Below are 21,268 nucleotides of genomic sequence, written 5' to 3'. Positions count from 1 at the left end.
AAATCCCCTGTGTCAGCTGCTGGCTTCTTGTGTCAGCCTTTTTCCAGAACTGTCCGTGGCTGCTGAAGTTCACTGCAGAATAAAGAAAGGCTCCTCTATCTGCAAGAGCTGCTCAGAGATAAAGAAGGGTTGCAAAGTTACTCCAGCAATTGTCCCATCTGTGCCCCAAGCCAAGTGCTGAAGTACAGAATACACAGAACAGGCTCAAACGGGCAAGGATTACAGCAACAACTTTATTTAAATCTCACAAAGAAAAGCAACAAGGTTCACAACAAGGTGGTTAAGGAAACCAGAGCTAATCTGAATTTCTCCACGTGCAGTAGCTTGACTCTGCTACTGCAAAAATCTGAAATCAACCTCCATCCCCACACCTGCTGTTAGTTTCACAAAATGGGCTGCAGAACAGTGACCAATGAAAACCTCAGACACGAACAAACCAGGGCTGCTTCCCATTGCTTGGAACTACAAAACCAAAACCCCCAAGCCTGCCAGGGCACTGGTACTCTGATGGAAATGGCATTTCTCATTACGAAGCCTGTGTTGAGCAGGAGCAGCCCAGCAGTTCAGCTGTCTGCAGCCCTCCCCTCCCAGACCAGGCAGAGCAGGGCCCCAGGACAGTCCCTGTCCCCAGAGCTGCTCCAGCAGCACAGGCTCGGCCCAAGCCCTCCCCTGCTGCAGAGAGGCCTCTGGAGAGCTGAGCCCTCAGCCTGGAGCTGCACACAGCACTGCCCCTGAGCTGAGCAGCCTGGCAAAGCCCTCAGGGCCCCCTGGCAGCACCACAGCTCGGGGCTGCTCTGCAAATCCCTCCCAACCACAACTGCTCAAAACCCCGCCGAGGTTCTGCAGCGCTTGCAGCCTCCAGACAAAGCCTTGCTGACCAAGAGCACCTGGTCACCTCCTCTTAAGGTATGAAACAGCTCAGGAGACAAATCTGGCCCTCATTTTAACCAAGAAAAACAAGGAATCAACAATATTAAAGCATTTTGAAAATTAGAAGGATAAAAACTAGCTGGAAGAGCTGGGATTCTGGTCTGCACAACTCTCTATCTCCCATGCAAGAAGTAATTCTGTGTAAGACTTATCAAAATGTAAATAAGAACAACCAATAAACTTTTGGGAAGAATTTGAGAAAAACTTTGGAAAATAAGTATCAAAAATCATTAAAATTTGTGTAGTTGTTCTAGCAAGCAGACACCTGTTCAAAATGCAAATCTCAAGCTTTTCTTGGTACAATGAAAATAAAATAATTTCCACAACTGCACATATCTTGTGCACATCTCTTATGAAAAACCAAAACTAAACCAAAAGCCCAGACAATGCTACGTTCCCTAGAGAGGAACTGCTCTCTTCTGTTGGGCTGGTAACTCAGCTTCAAAGGTAGTACAGTCTGTCTGAAAGCAACATGTTTGGTTCTCTGTGAATACTCTGACCCACAAGGAAAGCCAATTTATGAGCATACTGGCAAGGAGCAGGTACTCTGATAATACCCTGCAGAAAGGGGAAAAAAGAAAAAAGGCAATTATTTTCAGGTAATTTAAATAAGCATGCAGTCACTGCAACAAAAACCCCTGGGCCTCTGAAGTCTGCATACTTGTAAAATTTGTATTTTATGTTGTTTATGCTGATTTGTGAAAATAACTTTACCTACACCCAACACAAGAGAAGAACAGATTCAAAAACCCCCAAACTTCCCAACTCCAGTGCCCTCCTGCCACCTTTTACCCACACAGGTTTATATTCAGTGCTGGCCCTTGCAGAAGGTGGGACGTTCAGCTCAGTGGCTGCTGAAGTGCCAGAGCTGAAGCACGGCTCAGGCACGAGCTGGGCTGGGTGTGCAGCAGAGGCCTCCAGGCAATGCAGCAGCACAGTTCCCCCTCCATGAGGGAGTAGATGCTTCTGCAGGTAAGAATGACTGCAGTTCTGCAGCAGGCTGGGCCTGCCAGCAGCACTCACCGACCAGTTGTAGTACATGTGGCACAGCTTGTAGGTGAGGCGCTGCACGTGGTCGGGTTTCAGCTGGCTGGTGTCGTAGATGACGTTGTAGTGGGTCGGGGCCACGCAGCCGTTCTTCACCGTCTGGCTCACCACGAAGAAATCGTACCTGCCACGGGGAAAGCACAGCCACCCGCCTGTCACTGAGGGCTGTGTGCCTTGGAAAAATGCCAGTGCCCAGGTGTTTGTCTCGTTTTTGAGTCACTTCATGCTTATTGAGTGCACCCCAGCAGGATGCCCAGGCTCTGGCCACAGAAGCTCCCTCTGTGTCCAAAGGCCAGGAAACCTGGAGGAACGTGAACAACCTTATCATATGGACCAGGTCTTGAGACCATAACAACCTCAACTATTTGTTCTATCCCGTTTTCCTCCTGATAACCACCCTGCAGGTGCACTCAGCTTACACTGCTGGTTTTCTCCAGCCCCTGAGCCACACAAGTGTGGAAGTATTTTTACACTTGATCCTACAGTCCATGTGCTGTTGGATCTATCTCCTTTCTGCCCAGGCTGCTGGCAGGAGCAGTAAGTGTTGCCTCTGCAGGAACTCACCACTCTGGTCTGGTCACCACTGTATCAACAACAGTCCCTGGGGGTGGGTTTCTGAGTCCTCCCCCAATCTCTGCAAAGAACCTGGCACCCACTCGTTTCTTCACCACAATCACAGTGAGCCTCGGGCTAAAAGAAAGGAAAAGGGAAAAAACAGTACTCTCCTAGAAAACTGCACTAGGAGTATTTCAGGAGCAGATTCTCTGGAGTTCCAGGGCATTAATTTCACATGTAAGTCTTTACTGATTCAGATTAAATAAGACATTGTTCACAACTTTAGACAGTCTTCATTCATAGCCTCGTTTTGTATCCCAGTGTTTATTTCTCTGGCAGTGTAAAGAAGAGGGCTGGTAGAAACAGATTTACCTGTAGTCAGTACCAATACTCTTCAAGCAATCCAGAAACTGAGGCACTTCATAATTAACCAAAGTATTGAGTTGTCCATCTCCAACACCATCACGATACACAAAAATACGAGAGGGCAAAGACTTATTCCATTTAGACCAGTTCCTCAGAGCAGCTTAAAAAAACAAGAGTAAAAGCCATTAGTTGCAATGACAATTCATTCCAAAACAAAACTAGATTTTTATTCCTAGAAGAACAGCAGTAAGTTGGAAAAGCAAGGTCCTCAATCCTTCAGTAACCTGAAATGGGTCAGCATCATGCCACACAAACACAGCTGCGAGGGAGAGCTCTGGTTTGCCTGTGCACCCACCAACAGAAAGGACCCAAGGACACACCTGCTCTGCTGGCCTCTCTCTTAGCAGGAGCTGCCCTCCTTGAAATCACACTCCCTTAAAGCATTCTTGGAAGGGCACCGCTCAGCAGTTTTTAATTATGGCAAAGGAATGTGGGAATCAGTGAAAGATTTACACAAGATGCTATTCATTTTCAGCAGTATTTACAATGGAATGTTTAATCTGTTGTTATCCAAGTGCAGGCTGGTAAAGCCTCCCCTCAGGCCAGCAGGAGAGGAGGGTTTTGAGGAAGCTGAATTGTCAGTTCTTAGATCTGGCTCTACAAGAGCAGAACTCTTTCCCTTTCCTTCCCCTACCTTGCAAGCAGGTTTTGATTCCATCCACAAGTTCTTGCCCACGACTTTGAACAACACAGCGGGAGAACCACCTGTGAAGAACAAAATGAAAGAGACCTTCAAAGCATTTCCCAGGCTTACTGCAATGAAGTCATTTTTAAAATGCCAATGACCACTTAGTCTTTATGGGTATTGTGGGTCAATGCAGCCAAGGAAGAGCTGGGGTTCCATGAAAGTATTTCCCCTAAATAAAAACATGGTAAAAGTGCTACAGCATGACTTGAGATTCTTCTCAACCAAGAAGAGCCTTTCATACAAGTCAACTCGAAAGGGGAAAGACCCTGTCACCCTGATGCTCTCTGTTCATCCCAGCCATGTCTCCACCACTTGACCCTCTCTCAAGCAATGTGGGACAAGGCCTCTCCTTCAAGGGATGCAGTGGGAAAAATTCACAATATATTTCACATTAACCATTACAGCAAACCAATTTTGAATTTTCCTGATGGACCGCCCCATTGAAGCTGTTTTCCAGTCAAAGGAAAGGGGTTTTTTTACAGTTTTGGGGTTTTTTTACCTGTGGCAGCCTGCTCTTACCGCGTGACTGACTGATTGAGGCTGGCGACAAAGCCGGCGATGGACTGCTTCCCCGAGACGGTGTCATGGTAACAATCAATGCCCACAATCATCACCTGCTTCAGCTGCAAGGCAACCACACACAGCACAGACCGTGGGCATACGGGCTTGCTTTGGAAATAAAGCCTCCTAAAGAGCAGTTACCATTGATAAGAAAATACTTACGGGGATCTCGACACTCCAGAGCTCTCCACCCATTTTACAGTTCATTTGCAGGGCGATTTTCGTGGCTACTGTCATGATAGTCTGTGGCTTGCTCAAAGTGCGAGCCAGCACACACTGGCTGGGGATGGGGCAGTCTGTGCACAGGTATTTCTTGATGGCATCATATTTATCCTTTCGGGAGCTAGACAAGATACAAACTACCTTTGAAGAAAAAAGAATCTTTGTAAGAAGCTATGTTCTCAGAGCTATACAGCACTTAAACAGTTCTTTGGGAAAAATTCTTATGCTCAAGAGAAATATTCAAATGTTCACAGTGAAGGGAAGAACTGCAAAGTGTCAGTGTCTGTACTTCAGAACCAAAGGCTCTTATCCAGAAGGATACCCATGGTCAGTGTTAGGTTAGCACAGGAGGATGAGCAGGTACATAGTGGATTCTCAGGGGCCTGAAGTTGCAGTTCTGAGAGCAAATCCCACTGAACACCAGTTACAGAGATAAACAGGATTTGAAATTATGGAATGAAATACATACAATGTTTATGTCAGAGGTAACCCTTTGCTGTAAAACCCTTAAATATGCTTCTGTTCTATCATCTACTTCAATCCTGAAAAGAAAGAGAGAAAATGCTTACAGAAGAACAGCTAACAGCTATTGAAACTTCAGCAAAGGCATAAAAGCTCACTACGCATCAATAGTGTATGAAATGTCACATCTACAGCTATTAACAAACCACTTTCACACATCTGAAGATTAAAAGGAATCACCTCCAAACTTAGGCTTCCAAACACAATGAAATTCAAAATGAAAAGCAAGTATGGGTACTCAAGGGAGGATATTTGCAAGGAGAACAGATCAGAATCAGAACACATCCTAAGTCAGCAGAAAACACTCCTTAGAGAAGGGTTTGCTCAATGACTGTCTGTCTGACACTTCTTAGTTTTGGCATATGAAAAGCTCTCAGAAATTAAAGTATGAGTAAGGAAAGTCAATCACAAGAGAAAATGGAACAATCTGCATACTGAAAGCAACTCTACTTTATTAAAACCTCCCAGACATCAGCTGTGTGACACACTACACCCTCCCCTCACAGAGCAGCCCAACACGGTGACGGTTTTCCCCTCAGCTTGGTGAGGACACTCACATGCTTGGCCTGTTCATGTGGATGCCCATGGAGGGGGTGACCTTGAAGAGGCTCTGCAGCAGGGTGTTGGCCACGTCGTAGTTGCGGCGCGTGTAGATGAGCAGCCAGGTGTCCATGGGCATGGAGCGGATCAGGGGCACGCCGCGCGTCTCCTTGGTCCAGTCGGCAAACTGAGGGTTGTAATCGAACTGCAGAGCAAACAGCTCGTGTTTGACAAGCCTCTGACTGAATGCACATCTCCAGGGCTCATATGGCTCACCCTAGCTGTGCCTGAACACACACTGCCTGTGTTCTAGCCACCCAACTGAAATCGTTCGTGGCTTTTCACCACAAAGCCTTGGAACCTCTTTAACAGATGGAAACCAATGGGAAACATCTCTGCTCCCCTGGGCTGTGAACCTGACCACAAGGACTGTTCTGCAAGGACAGCCCTATCGTGATGGAGTGCCTTCAAGGGTTTCTAGCCACATCTTGGGAACAACTAAAGAAATCTGCAAATCTCCTGCTTGGACAAAGACTTGTGTATAACATTTTCACTCTTTATCCTTCACTTATAAACCAAAAAGTACAATTTCCTTCCTTAAGAACTTGTTTCATCAGTGAGACACCCAGAAGATTCTAGAAGTTGATTTATTATTTACCACGGCTCCTGATTGAAAGATCTTTTCTCCTTGAACAATTCTTCCTGTAAAGGACACCGACTTATTATCAAAGCTTAAACCCCAGTTTCGGAGCTCCTTCTGAACATTGTCATCTCTGTTTAAAAACAAGATTTGAATTAAAAAAGTGAGAAATTTGTTCCTGCTGACTTTTTTAAAGCTAGTAAGATTTCAGAAGTTTCACAGCGAGAAGTTTCTTATACACATCTTTCATGAGACAGAAACAGAGAGGCCGTTAGGGTGCCATACTTTTGGATGTAGTTCAGAAGCCTGCCAAGCTCGCGCTGCCTCTGCTCCGGCGGCAGCCGTGTGTGGATGGCCAAGTCCTTCATCATATTGAAATCGCTGCGCATCTTGTCAGTCAGTCCTGCCAACAACAAAGCCTTGTCTGAGTCCAAGTTAAGATGAAGGACTGTAAAAATTAAACTTGCAGCTCCTGCAGACTAGTGCTACATGTCCTGCAGACACAGGAAGTGGTGGCAGTAGTAGCCAAAGTTTTCAGTTGCTTCCTGTACATGCATCCCCATTGGCATGAAAAAAAATCCTGGGTTTTTGCACTTGACAGGAAACCACACAAGGCACTGCAGCTCTTCAGTTCTGTTTTCAAATCAACACAAACAGTTCTGAGATGTTCAGGCACTGCTAATGCTAAACATGTATTTATGGATCTTACAAAATTACCATCAATTTCTAGTAAATTGTTCCTTACCACCAAAACTCTACAAGTTATCAGAGTGCTGATGTTGAACACCATAGCTAAACACTATTAAACAACAAATCCCCTCAAGCTTTCCAGTCCCATTTAAATATCCAATCTTTTAGCTACAAAATGTGCTCCTAAACTCACATTTATACAAACAAAACAGTTTCCCTGAACTCTTCAGAAAGCTGCTGTCAGATTACCTCTTTCAGTAGGCATTATGGTTTGACAGATGCTTTGATATGGAAACTGCTATAGTACCTGTTAGGGAGCACAGCTCTGGAATCAGAGCCACAGATCCTTGTATGTTCCCTCTCTTCCTCTTCATCTGACTGATCAGGACAGGCTGCATCCAATCACTAATTTCTATGTTATATTGCTGTATCAGAAATACAGACTGCATGTTAATTTACTCATAACAAACAAGTTACTCATAACAAATATTATTATTTCTGAATAATAATGCTCACTTTAGAAAACAAATATTGTTCCTAAAACAAACCCAAAAGCAACTAGCAACCTTTTTCAACTAGCACATCTCAGAAGAATTGCTTTTGCCAGAAAAGGCAAAGCAGGGAAGCACTATTCTCTCAACTGATGCCATCAAGCTACTGATGTGTAAGAGACAACAAAACAGAGCCTGTGCCTTGCTTGAGGCATTATCATCTGGGGTATCTAACTCAATATGGGATGCTCCTTCCACTTCAGCAATGGACAAAGTTCCTGCCCTACTGAGCAATTTAATGTAAGAAACCACAAGAATCAAACAAGACTGCCAAGTGAAGTTTCTGAAATTGAGCCTTCCCATAACCTCAAGCTCCACCTTGTTCCTGCTGAAGCCGGTATGCATGAAGACCTGGCAGCTACAGTGGGAGGCCTCAGTGGTCCAGCTGTGACAGACACACTCAGTGCAGAGGGGCTCTGGCTTTCCCAGCCTCAGTCCTGCACGCTGTGACAATGTATCTGTGCTCCTCCCACATCACCGTCCCTGCTCCCACCTTCCCGAAGCTTCCCTCCTGAGCTCTCCCAAGAGCTCCTTGCTCATCCACGCAGCCCTCCTGGCCCTTCTGCCTGACCAACTACTCCCTGGGATGGACTACTCTCACCAAACCATGCTGTGCAGGTTAGTTACTGATCTCAGATTGCACAGTGTCTTTTAAACAAAATTCTGTTAAATTAAAATACTATGAATTAGAAACACATGCATCCTAAGTAAACCTGTAACAATGACTGAACATTCCAAGGTACAGCATAAAACACAGAGTTAAATTTTCATACCTTTTTGTAGTACTCCACAAAGCTCATCTCAGAACCATCTGATTTTCTAAAGGTACTCTTTGGATTGTTATCCCAGTCGATGTCATCAATTCTGTACGTCCTGTTATTGTACCTACATAAACATTTCATCACTTTTGGTTTAAATCATAACTCAAATAGAAAAGAAATACACTGGGATGACAAAGTTACTGTCAGTACTCATGCAAGTTGGAAGTTTTGCTCCTTTCAGAAGTAATAACTTCAAGTTTTCAACTGTAATAGGCTCTCAATTCTACCACAAGCTAAACTGTAATAAAATCAAAGAAAACCAGTGTGTACTTCCTGCTTTTGCAAATGCTGTCACCTTGATCAGTTTGCTATCTTGACAAGGACAGCATTTTCTGGCTTTCTGATGCTTTACTGCCTACTTGAGGACATGGAGCATGAAGAGCTCTCCAAGACAAGAGTCCAAGAAGACTTACTTTGTGAGCACAATTAATCCAATCAGCTCCTTAGCACAGGCGTCTCTAAATCTCTCCTCTCCAACCTGGGAGTGAAGGCTGTGCATAGTATCCAGCACTGTCTCCCCACGGAGAACCTTATGGCTCACGTCTGCACACAGCATGATGTTCTCCTCATACTGCAGGATGGAACTTGTGAAGCCCAGCCACACCATCAGCCTGGCAAAAGAGAACACACAAAATCCTAGTGTGCTTTAGAGCATCTTTATTCTGACCCCTTATTCCTGCCCACATCACAGACACCAGAGAGCAGTGATGGTACAATGAAGCCATCATCCAAATATAAACAAGCTCTTGAAGGTTAACAAAAGCAAAGATATTTTACAGGCAGCTATCTTTAGTCAGCTAAGAAATCCATTTCATGCTGTTAAGTATCTCACAAAGTGTGTAGGCAATCAGGAGACTTTCAGAACAAAAAGACCAGGGGTTTATCCAGCAGGACACTGCCTGGTTCCTTCCATCAGCCAGGCTGTACAGGTGAGATTAAAGGCAGGGAGTGCAGCACAGCCACAGGATGGGCCCCCAGGCAAACTCAGGCCTACCAATTTGTACAGCAGGCCCAGGGCAGGCAGGAGCACCAGGCACAGGGACAAGGACAGCCCTGACAGCAGCAAGCCCTGCCCCTGCACCCCTCGGAAAACCAAGGGGCTCTGCCTAACCTGTGGTTAGGGATGCTGACTGGATCACTGGGGTTGTAATAATTACGTCCAATCTGCTGCAAATTCAGCATCTTCAAAAGCCTAAAAATAGAAGAATGGATGCCCTTTAGCATTATTACTGTTATCATCATCATCATCATCATCATCACATCATGCATGGCCCAATCCCTATGCACAAACTCACTGTTCATCTGACTATGTAAAAAATGAACTTCTCAATAAACTCAGTTTATAAAGGTCATGGACACTTATCCACAATAATCAGGTGAGAAGTTCAGGTCCATCTCCACCCTTCACCAATCAGCTGAAGGCAGCAGTCCCAACAGGCTACATCTCAGGTGAACCACGCAGGTTCACACTAAAATGGCCCAGAAATACACACAACTGCACTTTACAGTACTGCCAGATGTGGTGGGCCCCACAGGAACAGTAGCCAGAAAGGCTTAAAAATTTACATTTTTAATGCTTATTTGTTGTAGCCTATTCCTTGGAGTGGAAAAACTTCAGATATTTTTAGAGTAACTTCTTATAAAGACATAACTTGTACAGCAAACCTTCTAAAAATGATGTTGTAAAACTGCAGACAAGTAGGTGAAGTGGGTGGCAACTCATTAGTGAGTGTGACAGTTATCTTCACATCCTCCCCATTTCGAGTCCTACTGAACAGCTCAGTAACCTGAGAAAGTGAAAGGAGGTTAACAAAACCAGAGCAAACAGTGCTGTCTCTGCATTTTCCTCCAGTAACATCAAACTGGACTTGGTCATTTTTATTCCAAGTAATAATTCAAGGCTAACTGAAATGTGGATTCCATCTCTCACCAGGACTGTGAACTACAACCTGAAAGACTCTGCTCATCAGGGTGAAGACAACGCGGGGGTAGAATGGGGCTCTGCCCAGGGCAGCTGAACTCGAGATGAAGGCAGGGGCATCACTTACCTATTATTGTGACAGGAAAAGGACTCAGCTTGAGGAAATAAACTAACATATTGCCAACTAATATATATTTAATTACTGATTCAGATACTGGGAAGCAAAAAGACAAAGGTTAGCACACACAGTGAAAACTTCTTCCCCTCTCCCTTTTCCAAACTCAGCTTCACCCCAGACTCCTCTGGCCCCTCTGTGAACAGCCCTGCCTCCACCCAGTCCCTGCAGTGAAGCAAGGAGTGGCACATGGCACAGAGGGCAGGGATTGCCACCAGTATAGAGATGTTTTCTCCCTGGTGCTCCTTTCTTAGATTTTTCTTTGCTCTGCCATTTTCCCCTGCTTTTTAAATACACAGAGGTGCCAACAACTTTGCTGATGGGCTCAGCTTTAGCCTGTGATGGGTCCATTCTGAATCTGGCTGGCAATGACCATGCAACACCAGGCTGACCTTGACCCCTTCCCATAGGAGCCACCCTGACCCCTCCAGCTACCAAAATCTTGCCACATACACCCAACTCATCCACCCTTTCAATTAAGTGGGGTGATAAAATACAGAAGGTATGAAAAGATGTAAGTACAAAAGAAACAAACGGAGAAACACTGCCCGTACTATCACTTCTGTGCAGAGGATGATTCTAGCCTGCAGAAATCAACCATTAGAACCAGAAGTTTATAACCAAATTTCTCTACACAAACAAATTAGCTTATACTAATATACTCAATCCAACTAAACACTGCTGGTGGGACATCAATTGCCTAACTTCACCTAGCTAGTGAGAAACAAGAACAAACCGCAAGTCACGATAAAAAATCGTATCGTACCTTGTTCTCGAGCTTCTTTGGCAGGAACAATATGGACCCATCAAAGGCATGGGTCTTGCCGATGGTCTCCTCGTGCTGGAAGAGCAGAGCGGAGCGCAGGCGCCGCGCCTCCATCTCGGGGCTGTAGCCAACGTGGTACTGGTACAGCGCCCACTGCGGGCGCGACGTCAGCCGGAAGTGGTTGGTGGTCAGCTTGATCATTTTCCCTGAAAAACCTGAAAAGAGAGCCAGCGTGGTAACAGCTACAAAATGTTACCACTTCACAGGCATTCAACAGCACTGAGACAGCCCTGTCAGCTCTGCAGGCAGGCAAAGATTAGAGGTCAGTGGTGTTCCTGATCTGTTCTAACCCCGTGAGTACGGCTCGCTGTCATCAGGCACTCATCCGCCCTCTGGAGCTTTCTGTACAGCCTTCAGCTGCCAGGACAATGCTCCATGCTGCTCTTCAGGTACCAGCAACAACTTCTTGTCTTTTTCTAATACACTCTGAAGATTTTTTTTACTTGGCTCTTTAGGGGAAGCTAAGAGCAGAAATAAAGGAAACTCCTCCATTTCAAACTGCTTACATGTCTAGAGTCCAATTTACACATACCAGTTTTGGATTCCTGAACGTGCACCATGGCTTGCCGAGTGTTTACCCCAAGGTCATGGAAATCTCTGCGACGTCCACCCCTATCTCTTAAAGACAAATCCTGGAGTCCTGAGGAAACCTTTAAGCCTATTGTTTAAAATTCGAGAATCACAATCAAGTCAGAAATAACACATATACTATCACATATTAGCAAATAAAAATGTAAAATGCAATTAAATCTTGAAAGGCATTAAAACAAATCTAAGAGTAAACACAAAATGTTACATTTCAGCTTTTGCTATGGAGCAAACATCTTCCAAATCTCAGTAACAATCTCATTTTGAAAAGAAAGAAAAGACAAATACAGTCTAAAGGATGCTTTAATTGCATTCTCTCCAGAACAGGTGCTCTTGCGGACACTGGATTTCCCAGCCCTTCTGACCTTCTGGCCTCCTCTCCTGCAGGGGGGGCTCACAGCTGCGCAGGTGCCCGTGGCCCCCGGGCTCTTCCGACTGCGCTGGAGGAACATGGAGCTGCTGGAGCTGCTGCGGGTGCTGCAGCTGCTGCTGTGCCTGCTGCGGGTGCTGTGGCTGCTGCTGCGGGTGCCGCCGGCCGCGCAGAGGGCCGGGCATGCCCTGCTGGACCTGCCACTGGGGGGAACAAAGAGCCACTGCAACAGAGCACTCACTGAGAGAGAGCACACACTGCAGGCATGGGGATGCACACTCTAACCCTGTGATGTACACAGTGCTCACTGAGAGAGAGCACACACTGCAGGCATGGGGATGCACACTCTAACCCTGCTATGAACAGAGCACTCACTGAGAGAGAACACACACTGCAGGCATGGGGATGCACACTCTAACCCTGCTATGAACAGAGCACTCACTGAGAGAGAACACACACTGCAGGCACGGGGATGCACACTCTAACCCTGCTATGAACAGAGTACTCACTGAGAGAGAACACACACTGCAGGTATGGGGATGCACACTCTAACCCTGCTATGAACAGAGCACTCACTGAGAGAGAACACACACTGCAGGCACAGGGATGCACACTCTAACCCTGCAATGAACAGAGCACTCACTGAGAGAGAACACACACTGCAGGCACGGGGATGCACACTCTAACCCTGCTATGAACACAGTGCTCACTGAGAGAGAACACACACTGCAGGCATGGGGATGCACACTCTAACCCTGCTATGAACAGAGCACTCACTGAGAGAGAACACACACTGCAGGCACAGGGATGCACACTCTAACCCTGCTATGAACAGAGCACTCACTGAGAGAGAACACACACTGCAGGCATGGGGAGGCACACTCTAACCCTGCTATGAACAGAGCACTCACTGAGAGAGAACACACACTGCAGGCACAGGGATGCACACTCTAACCCTGCTATGAACACAGTGCTCACTGAGAGAACACACACTGCAGGCACGGGGATCCACACTCTAACCCTGCTATGAACAGAGCACTCACTGAGAGAGAACACACACTGCAGGCATGGGGATGCACACTCTAACCCTGCTATGAACAGAGCACTCACTGAGAGAGAACACACACTGCAGGCATGGGGAGGCACACTCTAACCCTGTGATGTACAGAGCACTCACTGAGAGAGAACACACACTGCAGGCATGGGGATGCACACTCTAACCCTGCTATGAACAGAGCACTCACTGAGAGAGAACACACACTGCAGGCACAGGGAGGCACACTCTAACCCTGTGATGAACACAGTGCTCACTGAGAGAGAACACACACTGCAGGCATGGGGATGCACACTCTAACCCTGTGATGTACACAGTGCTCACTGAGAGAGAACACACACTGCAGGCACGGGGATGCACACTCTAACCCTGCTATGAACAGAGCACTCACTGAGAGAGAACACACACTGCAGGCATGGGGATGCACACTCTAACCCTGCTATGAACACAGTGCTCACTGAGAGAGAACACACACTGCAGGCATGGGGATGCACACTCTAACCCTGCTATGAACAGAGCACTCACTGAGAGAGAACACACACTGCAGGCACAGGGATGCACACTCTAACCCTGCTATGAACAGAGCACTCACTGAGAGAGAACACACACTGCAGGCATGGGGATGCACACTCTAACCCTGTGATGTACACAGTGCTCACTGAGAGAGAGCACACACTGCAGGCATGGGGATGCACACTCTAACCCTGCTATGAACAGAGCACTCACTGAGAGAGAACACACACTGCAGGCATGGGGATGCACACTCTAACCCTGCTATGAACAGAGCACTCACTGAGAGAGAACACACACTGCAGGCACGGGGATGCACACTCTAACCCTGCTATGAACAGAGTACTCACTGAGAGAGAACACACACTGCAGGTATGGGGATGCACACTCTAACCCTGCTATGAACAGAGCACTCACTGAGAGAGAACACACACTGCAGGCACAGGGATGCACACTCTAACCCTGCAATGAACAGAGCACTCACTGAGAGAGAACACACACTGCAGGCACGGGGATGCACACTCTAACCCTGCTATGAACACAGTGCTCACTGAGAGAGAACACACACTGCAGGCATGGGGATGCACACTCTAACCCTGCTATGAACAGAGCACTCACTGAGAGAGAACACACACTGCAGGCACAGGGATGCACACTCTAACCCTGCTATGAACAGAGCACTCACTGAGAGAGAACACACACTGCAGGCATGGGGAGGCACACTCTAACCCTGCTATGAACAGAGCACTCACTGAGAGAGAACACACACTGCAGGCACAGGGATGCACACTCTAACCCTGCTATGAACACAGTGCTCACTGAGAGAACACACACTGCAGGCACGGGGATCCACACTCTAACCCTGCTATGAACAGAGCACTCACTGAGAGAGAACACACACTGCAGGCATGGGGATGCACACTCTAACCCTGCTATGAACAGAGCACTCACTGAGAGAGAACACACACTGCAGGCATGGGGAGGCACACTCTAACCCTGTGATGTACAGAGCACTCACTGAGAGAGAACACACACTGCAGGCATGGGGATGCACACTCTAACCCTGCTATGAACAGAGCACTCACTGAGAGAGAACACACACTGCAGGCACAGGGAGGCACACTCTAACCCTGTGATGAACACAGTGCTCACTGAGAGAGAACACACACTGCAGGCATGGGGATGCACACTCTAACCCTGTGATGTACACAGTGCTCACTGAGAGAGAACACACACTGCAGGCACGGGGATGCACACTCTAACCCTGCTATGAACAGAGCACTCACTGAGAGAGAACACACACTGCAGGCATGGGGATGCACACTCTAACCCTGCTATGAACACAGTGCTCACTGAGAGAGAACACACACTGCAGGCATGGGGATGCACACTCTAACCCTGCTATGAACAGAGCACTCACTGAGAGAGAACACACACTGCAGGCACAGGGATGCACACTCTAACCCTGCTATGAACAGAGCACTCACTGAGAGAGAACACACACTGCAGGCATGGGGATGCACACTCTAACCCTGCTATGAACACAGTGCTCACTGAGAGAGAGCACACACTGCAGGCACAGGGATGCACACTCTAACCCTGCTATGAACAGAGCACTCACTGAGAGAGAACACACACTGCAGGCATGGGGATGCACACTCTAACCCTGCTATGAACACAGTGCTCACTGAGAGAGAACACACACTGCAGGCACGGGGATGCACACTCTAACCCTGCTATGAACAGAGCACTCACTGAGAGAGAACACACACTGCAGGCACGGGGATGCACACTCTAACCCTGCTATGAACACAGTGCTCACTGAGAGAGAACACACACTGCAGGCACAGGGATGCACACTCTAACCCTGCTATGAACAGAGCACTCACTGAGAGAGAACACACACTGCAGGCATGGGGATGCACACTCTAACTCTGTGATGTACAGAGTGCTCACTGAGAGAGAACACACACTGCAGGCACAGGGATGCACACTCTAACCCTGTTATGAACAGAGTGCTCACTGAGAGAGAACACACACTGCAGGCACGGGGATGCACACTCTAACCCTGCTATGAACACAGTGCTCACTGAGAGAGAACACACACTGCAGGCACAGGGAGGCACACTCTAACCCTGCTATGAACACAGTGCTCACTGAGAGAGAACACACACTGCAGGTATGGGGATGCACACTCTAACCCTGCTATGAACAGAGCACTCACTGAGAGAGAACACACACTGCAGGCATAGGGATGCACACTCTAACCCTGCTATGAACAGAGCACTCACTGAGAGAGAACACACACTGCAGGCACGGGGATCCACACTCTAACCCTGCTATGTACAGAGCACTGACTGAGAGAGAGCACACACTGCAGGCATGGGGATGCACACTCTAACCCTGTGATGTACAGAGCACTCACTGAGAGAGAACACACACTGCAGGCACAGGGATGCACACTCTAACCCTGCTATGTACAGAGCACTGACTGAGAGAGAGCACACACTGCAGGCATGGGGATGCACACTCTAACCCTGCTATGAACAGAGCACTCACTGAGAGAGAACACACACTGCAGGCACAGGGATGCACACTCTAACCCTGCTATGTACAGAGCACTCACTGAGAGAGAACACACACTGCAGGCACAGGGATGCACACTCTAACCCTGCTATGAACAGAGCACTCACTGAGAGAGAACACACACTGCAGGCACAGGGAGGCACACTCTAACCCTGCTATGAACACAGTGCTCACTGAGAGAGAGCACACACTGCAGGCATGGGGATGCACACTCTAACCCTGCTATGAACACAGTGCTCACTGAGAGAGAACACACACTGCAGGCATGGGGATGCACACTCTAACCCTGCTATGAACAGAGCACTCACTGAGAGAGAACACACACTGCAGGCACAGGGATGCACACTCTAACCCTGCTATGAACAGAGCACTCACTGAGAGAGAACACACACTGCAGGCATGGGGATGCACACTCTAACCCTGCTATGAACACAGTGCTCACTGAGAGAGAGCACACACTGCAGGCATGGGGATGCACACTCTAACCCTGCTATGAACAGAGCACTCACTGAGAGAGAACACACACTGCAGGCACAGGGATGCACACTCTAACCCTGCTATGAACAGAGCACTCACTGAGAGAGAACACACACTGCAGGCATGGGGATGCACACTCTAACCCTGCTATGTACAGAGCACTGACTGAGAGAGAGCACACACTGCAGGCATGGGGATGCACACTCTAACTCTGTGATGTACAGAGTGCTCACTGAGAGAGAACACACACTGCAGGCACAGGGATGCACACTCTAACCCTGCTATGAACACAGTGCTCACTGAGAGAGAACACACACTGCAGGCACAGGGATGCACACTCTAACCCTGCTATGTACAGAGCACTCACTGAGAGAGAACACACACTGCAGGCACAGGGAGGCACACTGTAACCCTGTGATGTACAGAGCACTCACTGAGAGAGAACACACACTGCAGGCATGGGGATGCACACTCTAACCCTGCTATGAACAGAGTGCTCACAGAGAGAGAACACACACTGCAGGCATGGGGATGCACACTCTAACCCTGCTATGAACAGAGCACTCACTGAGAGAGAACACACACTGCAGGCACAGGGATGCACACTCTAACCCTGTGATGTACAGAGTGCTCACTGAGAGAGAGCACACACTGCAGGCACGGGGATGCACACTCTAACCCTGCTATGAACACAGTGCTCACTGAGAGAGAACACACACTGCAGGCACAGGGAGGCACACTCTAACCCTGCTATGAACACAGTGCTCACTGAGAGAGAACACACACTGCAGGCATGGGGATGCACACTCTAACCCTGCTATGAACAGAGCACTCACTGAGAGAGAACACACACTGCAGGCACGGGGATCCACACTCTAACCCTGCTATGTACAGAGCACTGACTGAGAGAGAACACACACTGCAGGCATGGGGATGCACACTCTAACCCTGCTATGAACAGAGCACTCACTGAGAGAGAACACACACTGCAGGCACAGGGATGCACACTCTAACCCTGCTATGAACAGAGCACTCACTGAGAGAGAACACACACTGCAGGCACAGGGATGCACACTCTAACCCTGCTATGAACAGAGCACTCACTGAGAGAGAACACACACTGCAGGCACGGGGATGCACACTCTAACCCTGTGATGTACAGAGCACTCACTGAGAGAGAACACACACTGCAGGTATGGGGATGCACACTCTAACCCTGCTATGTACAGAGCACTCACTGAGAGAGAACACACACTGCAGGCATGGGGATGCACACTCTAACCCTGTGATGTACACAGTGCTCACTGAGAGAGAGCACACACTGCAGGCACAGGGATGCACACTCTAACCCTGCTATGAACACAGTGCTCACTGAGAGAGAACACACACTGCAGGCATGGGGATGCACACTCTAACCCTGCTATGAACACAGTGCTCACTGAGAAAGAACACACACTGCAGGCACAGGGATGCACACTCTAACCCTGTGATGTACAGAGCACTCACTGAGAGAGAACACACACTGCAGGCACAGGGATGCACACTAACCCTGTGATGTACAGAGCACTCACTGAGAGAGAGCACACACTGCAGGCATGGGGATGCACACTCTAACCCTGCTATGTACAGAGTGCTCACTGAGAGAGAACACACACTGCAGGCACAGGGATGCACACTCTAACCCTGCTATGAACAGAGCACTCACTGAGAGAGAACACACACTGCAGGCATGGGGATGCACACTCTAACCCTGCTATGAACAGAGCACTCACTGAGAGAGAACACACACTGCAGGCACAGGGATGCACACTCTAACCCTGTGATGTACAGAGCACTCACTGAAAGAGAACACACACTGCAGGCACGAGTGATGCACACTCTAACCCTGTTATGTACGTTTATGTTATGTACATTTAAACCCTTTTTGTCCTATACTAAGTAGTAGAGTTACTATTCTACACCTGAAACTCAAAATTACTGGAGTGTAGAAACTTTTAAAGTTATTATTCATTTAACTAATAGCTAATGCAAAGCCCCTCTTTCCAAGCTCTAACTAAAATTTATGGACTTCCCGTTTTCTACAGTCCCTTTGATACCTCAAGTGACTGACTAGTTATTCTATAAAAATATCTTTTTTAATTTTCATGGCTAGTGAATAAGTTACATTAAGAAGCATCATGGCTGGAAGAACAGCAACCTTAAGCCACAAGCAATCCCACAAATCAGAGTTTCATGTTACTGGAAACTTAATAAAATGTCCTTAATATAACCCAGCTATGTTAACGGTACATCCAGCAGAATATATGCATACACACATAAAACAAAGAACACATCTGCCTGATATTAACATAGGAAGTAGCTGAGGTATGAATCTCAAATCCTGGTGAAGAAAGAAAGAAGAAAACCAACTCACAGGTGCATCTCCTACTGCAGCAGGGAGAGGTGTCTGTCTGGGAGGTCTTCCTCTGGCTCTAGCTCTTCCAGTCATCTTCTAAAAAAAGCAACCTACAGCATTAGTGTTCTGTCTTCTCACCCTTAACCCAATAAATACTATGAGCAGCACTAGAGCATCTGCCCTGCTTTAATTTCAACTGGCTCAGGAGAACACACCCCTCCCTGCACAACTGGCTACTCGGAGATCTCCACACTGACAAAGCCATAAGGGGAGCGTGGGCAAGGCCCTTCAGTCAGGTTTGCAGGGACGGGCACAGGCCGCCTCAAAGCTGAAGCTGTGAGTCAGTCAGACGTGCGGCCTCAGCCGAGGTAACCCGAGGCTGGGCTCAGGCCGGTTCCTTACCTTGCCCCAGGGGCAGAGCTCCCTTCTCCAGAGCACGTGTCGGCGCTGCGGCCTGCTCGGTCCCGCCCGCCCCTGCCCATCCCCTGCACCCACAGCCCCGGTCCCGGCCCAGGCCCGGCCCGCTTTCCCTGCCCACCTCGAGCCTGTGGGGCCAAAACCTCCACCAGAGCCGCACCGGGCCGCGGCCCTACCTCCGCCTGCCCTCGGGCCGCACGGGGACACTGCTCCTACCCGCCCGCAGACGGCAAGCCGCCCTCCCCGAGCCCCCGCACGGTTCTGTCCTCCCTGGAGCCGCCGCCGCTGTCGCAGGCCGGGCCCGGGACAGCCCCGGCCCCGCCGCGCCCTCAGCACCGAGCCCGCACGGCACGCGACAGCCGGGCGAGGCGGGAAGGCGCCCGCTGCGCCGATTGGCTGCCGAGCGCTGCCGGAGAGAGCCGAAGAGAGCCGAAGGGACGCGCTTGCCCCGCCTCACGGCACCGCCCCTTGCGGCCGTGCCTGCGGGGATCTGTCCCGGGATAGCGGGGATCTAACCCGGGATAACGGGGATGCACCGGGATGGCGGGGATCCAACTCGGGATAGGGGGGTATACACCCCGGAATGGCGGGGATCCAACTCGGGATAGCGGGGGTATACACCCCGGGATGGCGGGGATCCAACTCAGGATAGGGGGGTATACACCCCGGGATGGCGGGGATCCAACTCAGGATAGGGGGGTATACACCCCGGGATAGCGGGAATCTAACCCGGGATAACGGGGATGCACCGGGATGGCGGGGATCCAACTCGGGATAGCGGGGTACACACCCCGGGATGGCGGGGATCCAGCTCGGGATAGCGGGGGTATAGACCCCGGGATGGCGGGGATCCGCTAGCAACCTACAGCATTGGTGCTCTATCTTCTCCTTCCCATCCTTATCCCAATAAATATCCAACTCGGGATAGCGGGGATCCAGCCCGGGGCTGGCGGGGCTCCCCCGGTCCGTGTGTCCCGGGCACGGTGAGCACGGTGAGCCCGGTCCCGCTCGCGGGGATTTCCCCGTCCCGCCGGTGGAAGGTGAATTCCGGCTCGCCGGGAGGTGGAGCAGTCCCGGACAGTCCCGGGCACGGTGAGCCCGGTCCCGCTCGCGGGGATTTCCCCATCCCGCCGGTGGAAGGTGAATTCCGGCTCGCCGGGAGGTGGAGCAGTCCAACAAGAAATGGAACTTGGCTGTCCTGCGAAGGAAGGCTCGCTCGGCGCCCTGGGAGCCAGGGCTCGCACGCTCCGGCAGCTCCCCGGTGAGCTGCCGTCAGCCCTGAGTTTGTGTCGGTAGCATCTGCATTTACCAAATGAATATATTTTGGGAAATTCCAAATCAATCGGATGCCGTACATTGAAACGTGTTGATACATTTAAAGTATTTTAAAATGCTTCCAATTAATGCACACAACGCACATGTGTTTAATGCTCTCTCTCCCACAGCAGTAAAATAAATATCAGTCCTTAGAAATTGTGACATCTTAACTCACTAATCAAACTGACATGGAACTACGAAGCAATGAAACACAGCACTTACCATAAGAGCTATAGAAACATGTTTTTACTTGGACTATATGAAATGATAAATAAAGCTCAGCATAAGCTGTTCCTGGCTGCCACGGAGGTGCAGAGCCCGTGGCAGTGGAGCTGAGCAGGCTGGCGCTCAGCAGTGCTGCAGGCTGTCCCCAGCAGCGATGTGGCACAGCCGGCTGCAGCACCGGCAGAGAGTGACCCTCCTGCCCGGAGGGACATTC

General features: G+C 49.0%; 2 protein-coding genes across 2 annotated transcripts in view; one reads left to right on the top strand and one right to left on the bottom strand.

Annotated features, from left to right (window-relative positions):
- RIMBP2 (RIMS binding protein 2) overlaps window positions 1-258 on the top strand; it is a 98,513-nt gene extending 98,255 nt beyond the window's left edge. The window contains exon 22 of the mRNA XM_059863403.1: window positions 37-258. Within this exon, the coding sequence (XP_059719386.1) occupies window positions 37-66 (30 nt within the window). The 3' untranslated portion in view covers window positions 67-258. The remainder of the gene's footprint in view (window positions 1-36) is intronic.
- PIWIL1 (piwi like RNA-mediated gene silencing 1) lies at window positions 215-20,638 on the bottom strand. The gene is made up of 21 exons (XM_059863871.1): window positions 20,432-20,638; window positions 19,689-20,002; window positions 12,069-12,313; window positions 11,648-11,773; window positions 11,056-11,270; window positions 9,859-9,980; window positions 9,305-9,385; window positions 8,607-8,804; window positions 8,146-8,257; window positions 7,129-7,246; window positions 6,417-6,534; window positions 6,150-6,264; window positions 5,509-5,696; window positions 4,899-4,971; window positions 4,370-4,570; window positions 4,166-4,269; window positions 3,593-3,663; window positions 2,905-3,058; window positions 2,542-2,667; window positions 1,954-2,101; window positions 215-1,488 (listed from the first exon to the last, which is right to left on the bottom strand). Exons 1-21 carry the CDS (start codon window positions 20,636-20,638, stop codon window positions 1,372-1,374), a joined length of 3,153 nt encoding a protein of 1,050 aa, XP_059719854.1. The 3' UTR covers window positions 215-1,371.
- Window positions 20,639-21,268: the final 630 nt, after the last annotated feature.

This window comes from Haemorhous mexicanus, chromosome 19 (assembly GCF_027477595.1).
Source record: "Haemorhous mexicanus isolate bHaeMex1 chromosome 19, bHaeMex1.pri, whole genome shotgun sequence".
Taxonomy (NCBI): domain Eukaryota; kingdom Metazoa; phylum Chordata; class Aves; order Passeriformes; family Fringillidae; genus Haemorhous; species Haemorhous mexicanus.
The sequence above is the reverse complement of the archived record's forward strand: the minus strand, read 5'-3'. Positions and strand labels throughout refer to the sequence as shown.

What these genes read in the sequence shown, in the direction of transcription:
- PIWIL1 (XM_059863871.1), bottom strand. Translation starts at nt 20,638, where the DNA reads ATGGGGAAATCCCCGCGAGCGGGACCGGGCTCACCGTGCCCGGGACTG. An exon ending in GCAGGAGAGGAGGCCAGAAG is followed by an intron (nt 11,774 to 12,068) that starts GTCAGAAGGGCT and finishes TTTAAACAATAG; the next exon opens with GCTTAAAGGTTTCCTCAGGA. An exon ending in TCTTTCAATCAGGAGCCGTG is followed by an intron (nt 5,697 to 6,149) that starts GTAAATAATAAA and finishes TTTGCTCTGCAG; the next exon opens with TTCGATTACAACCCTCAGTT.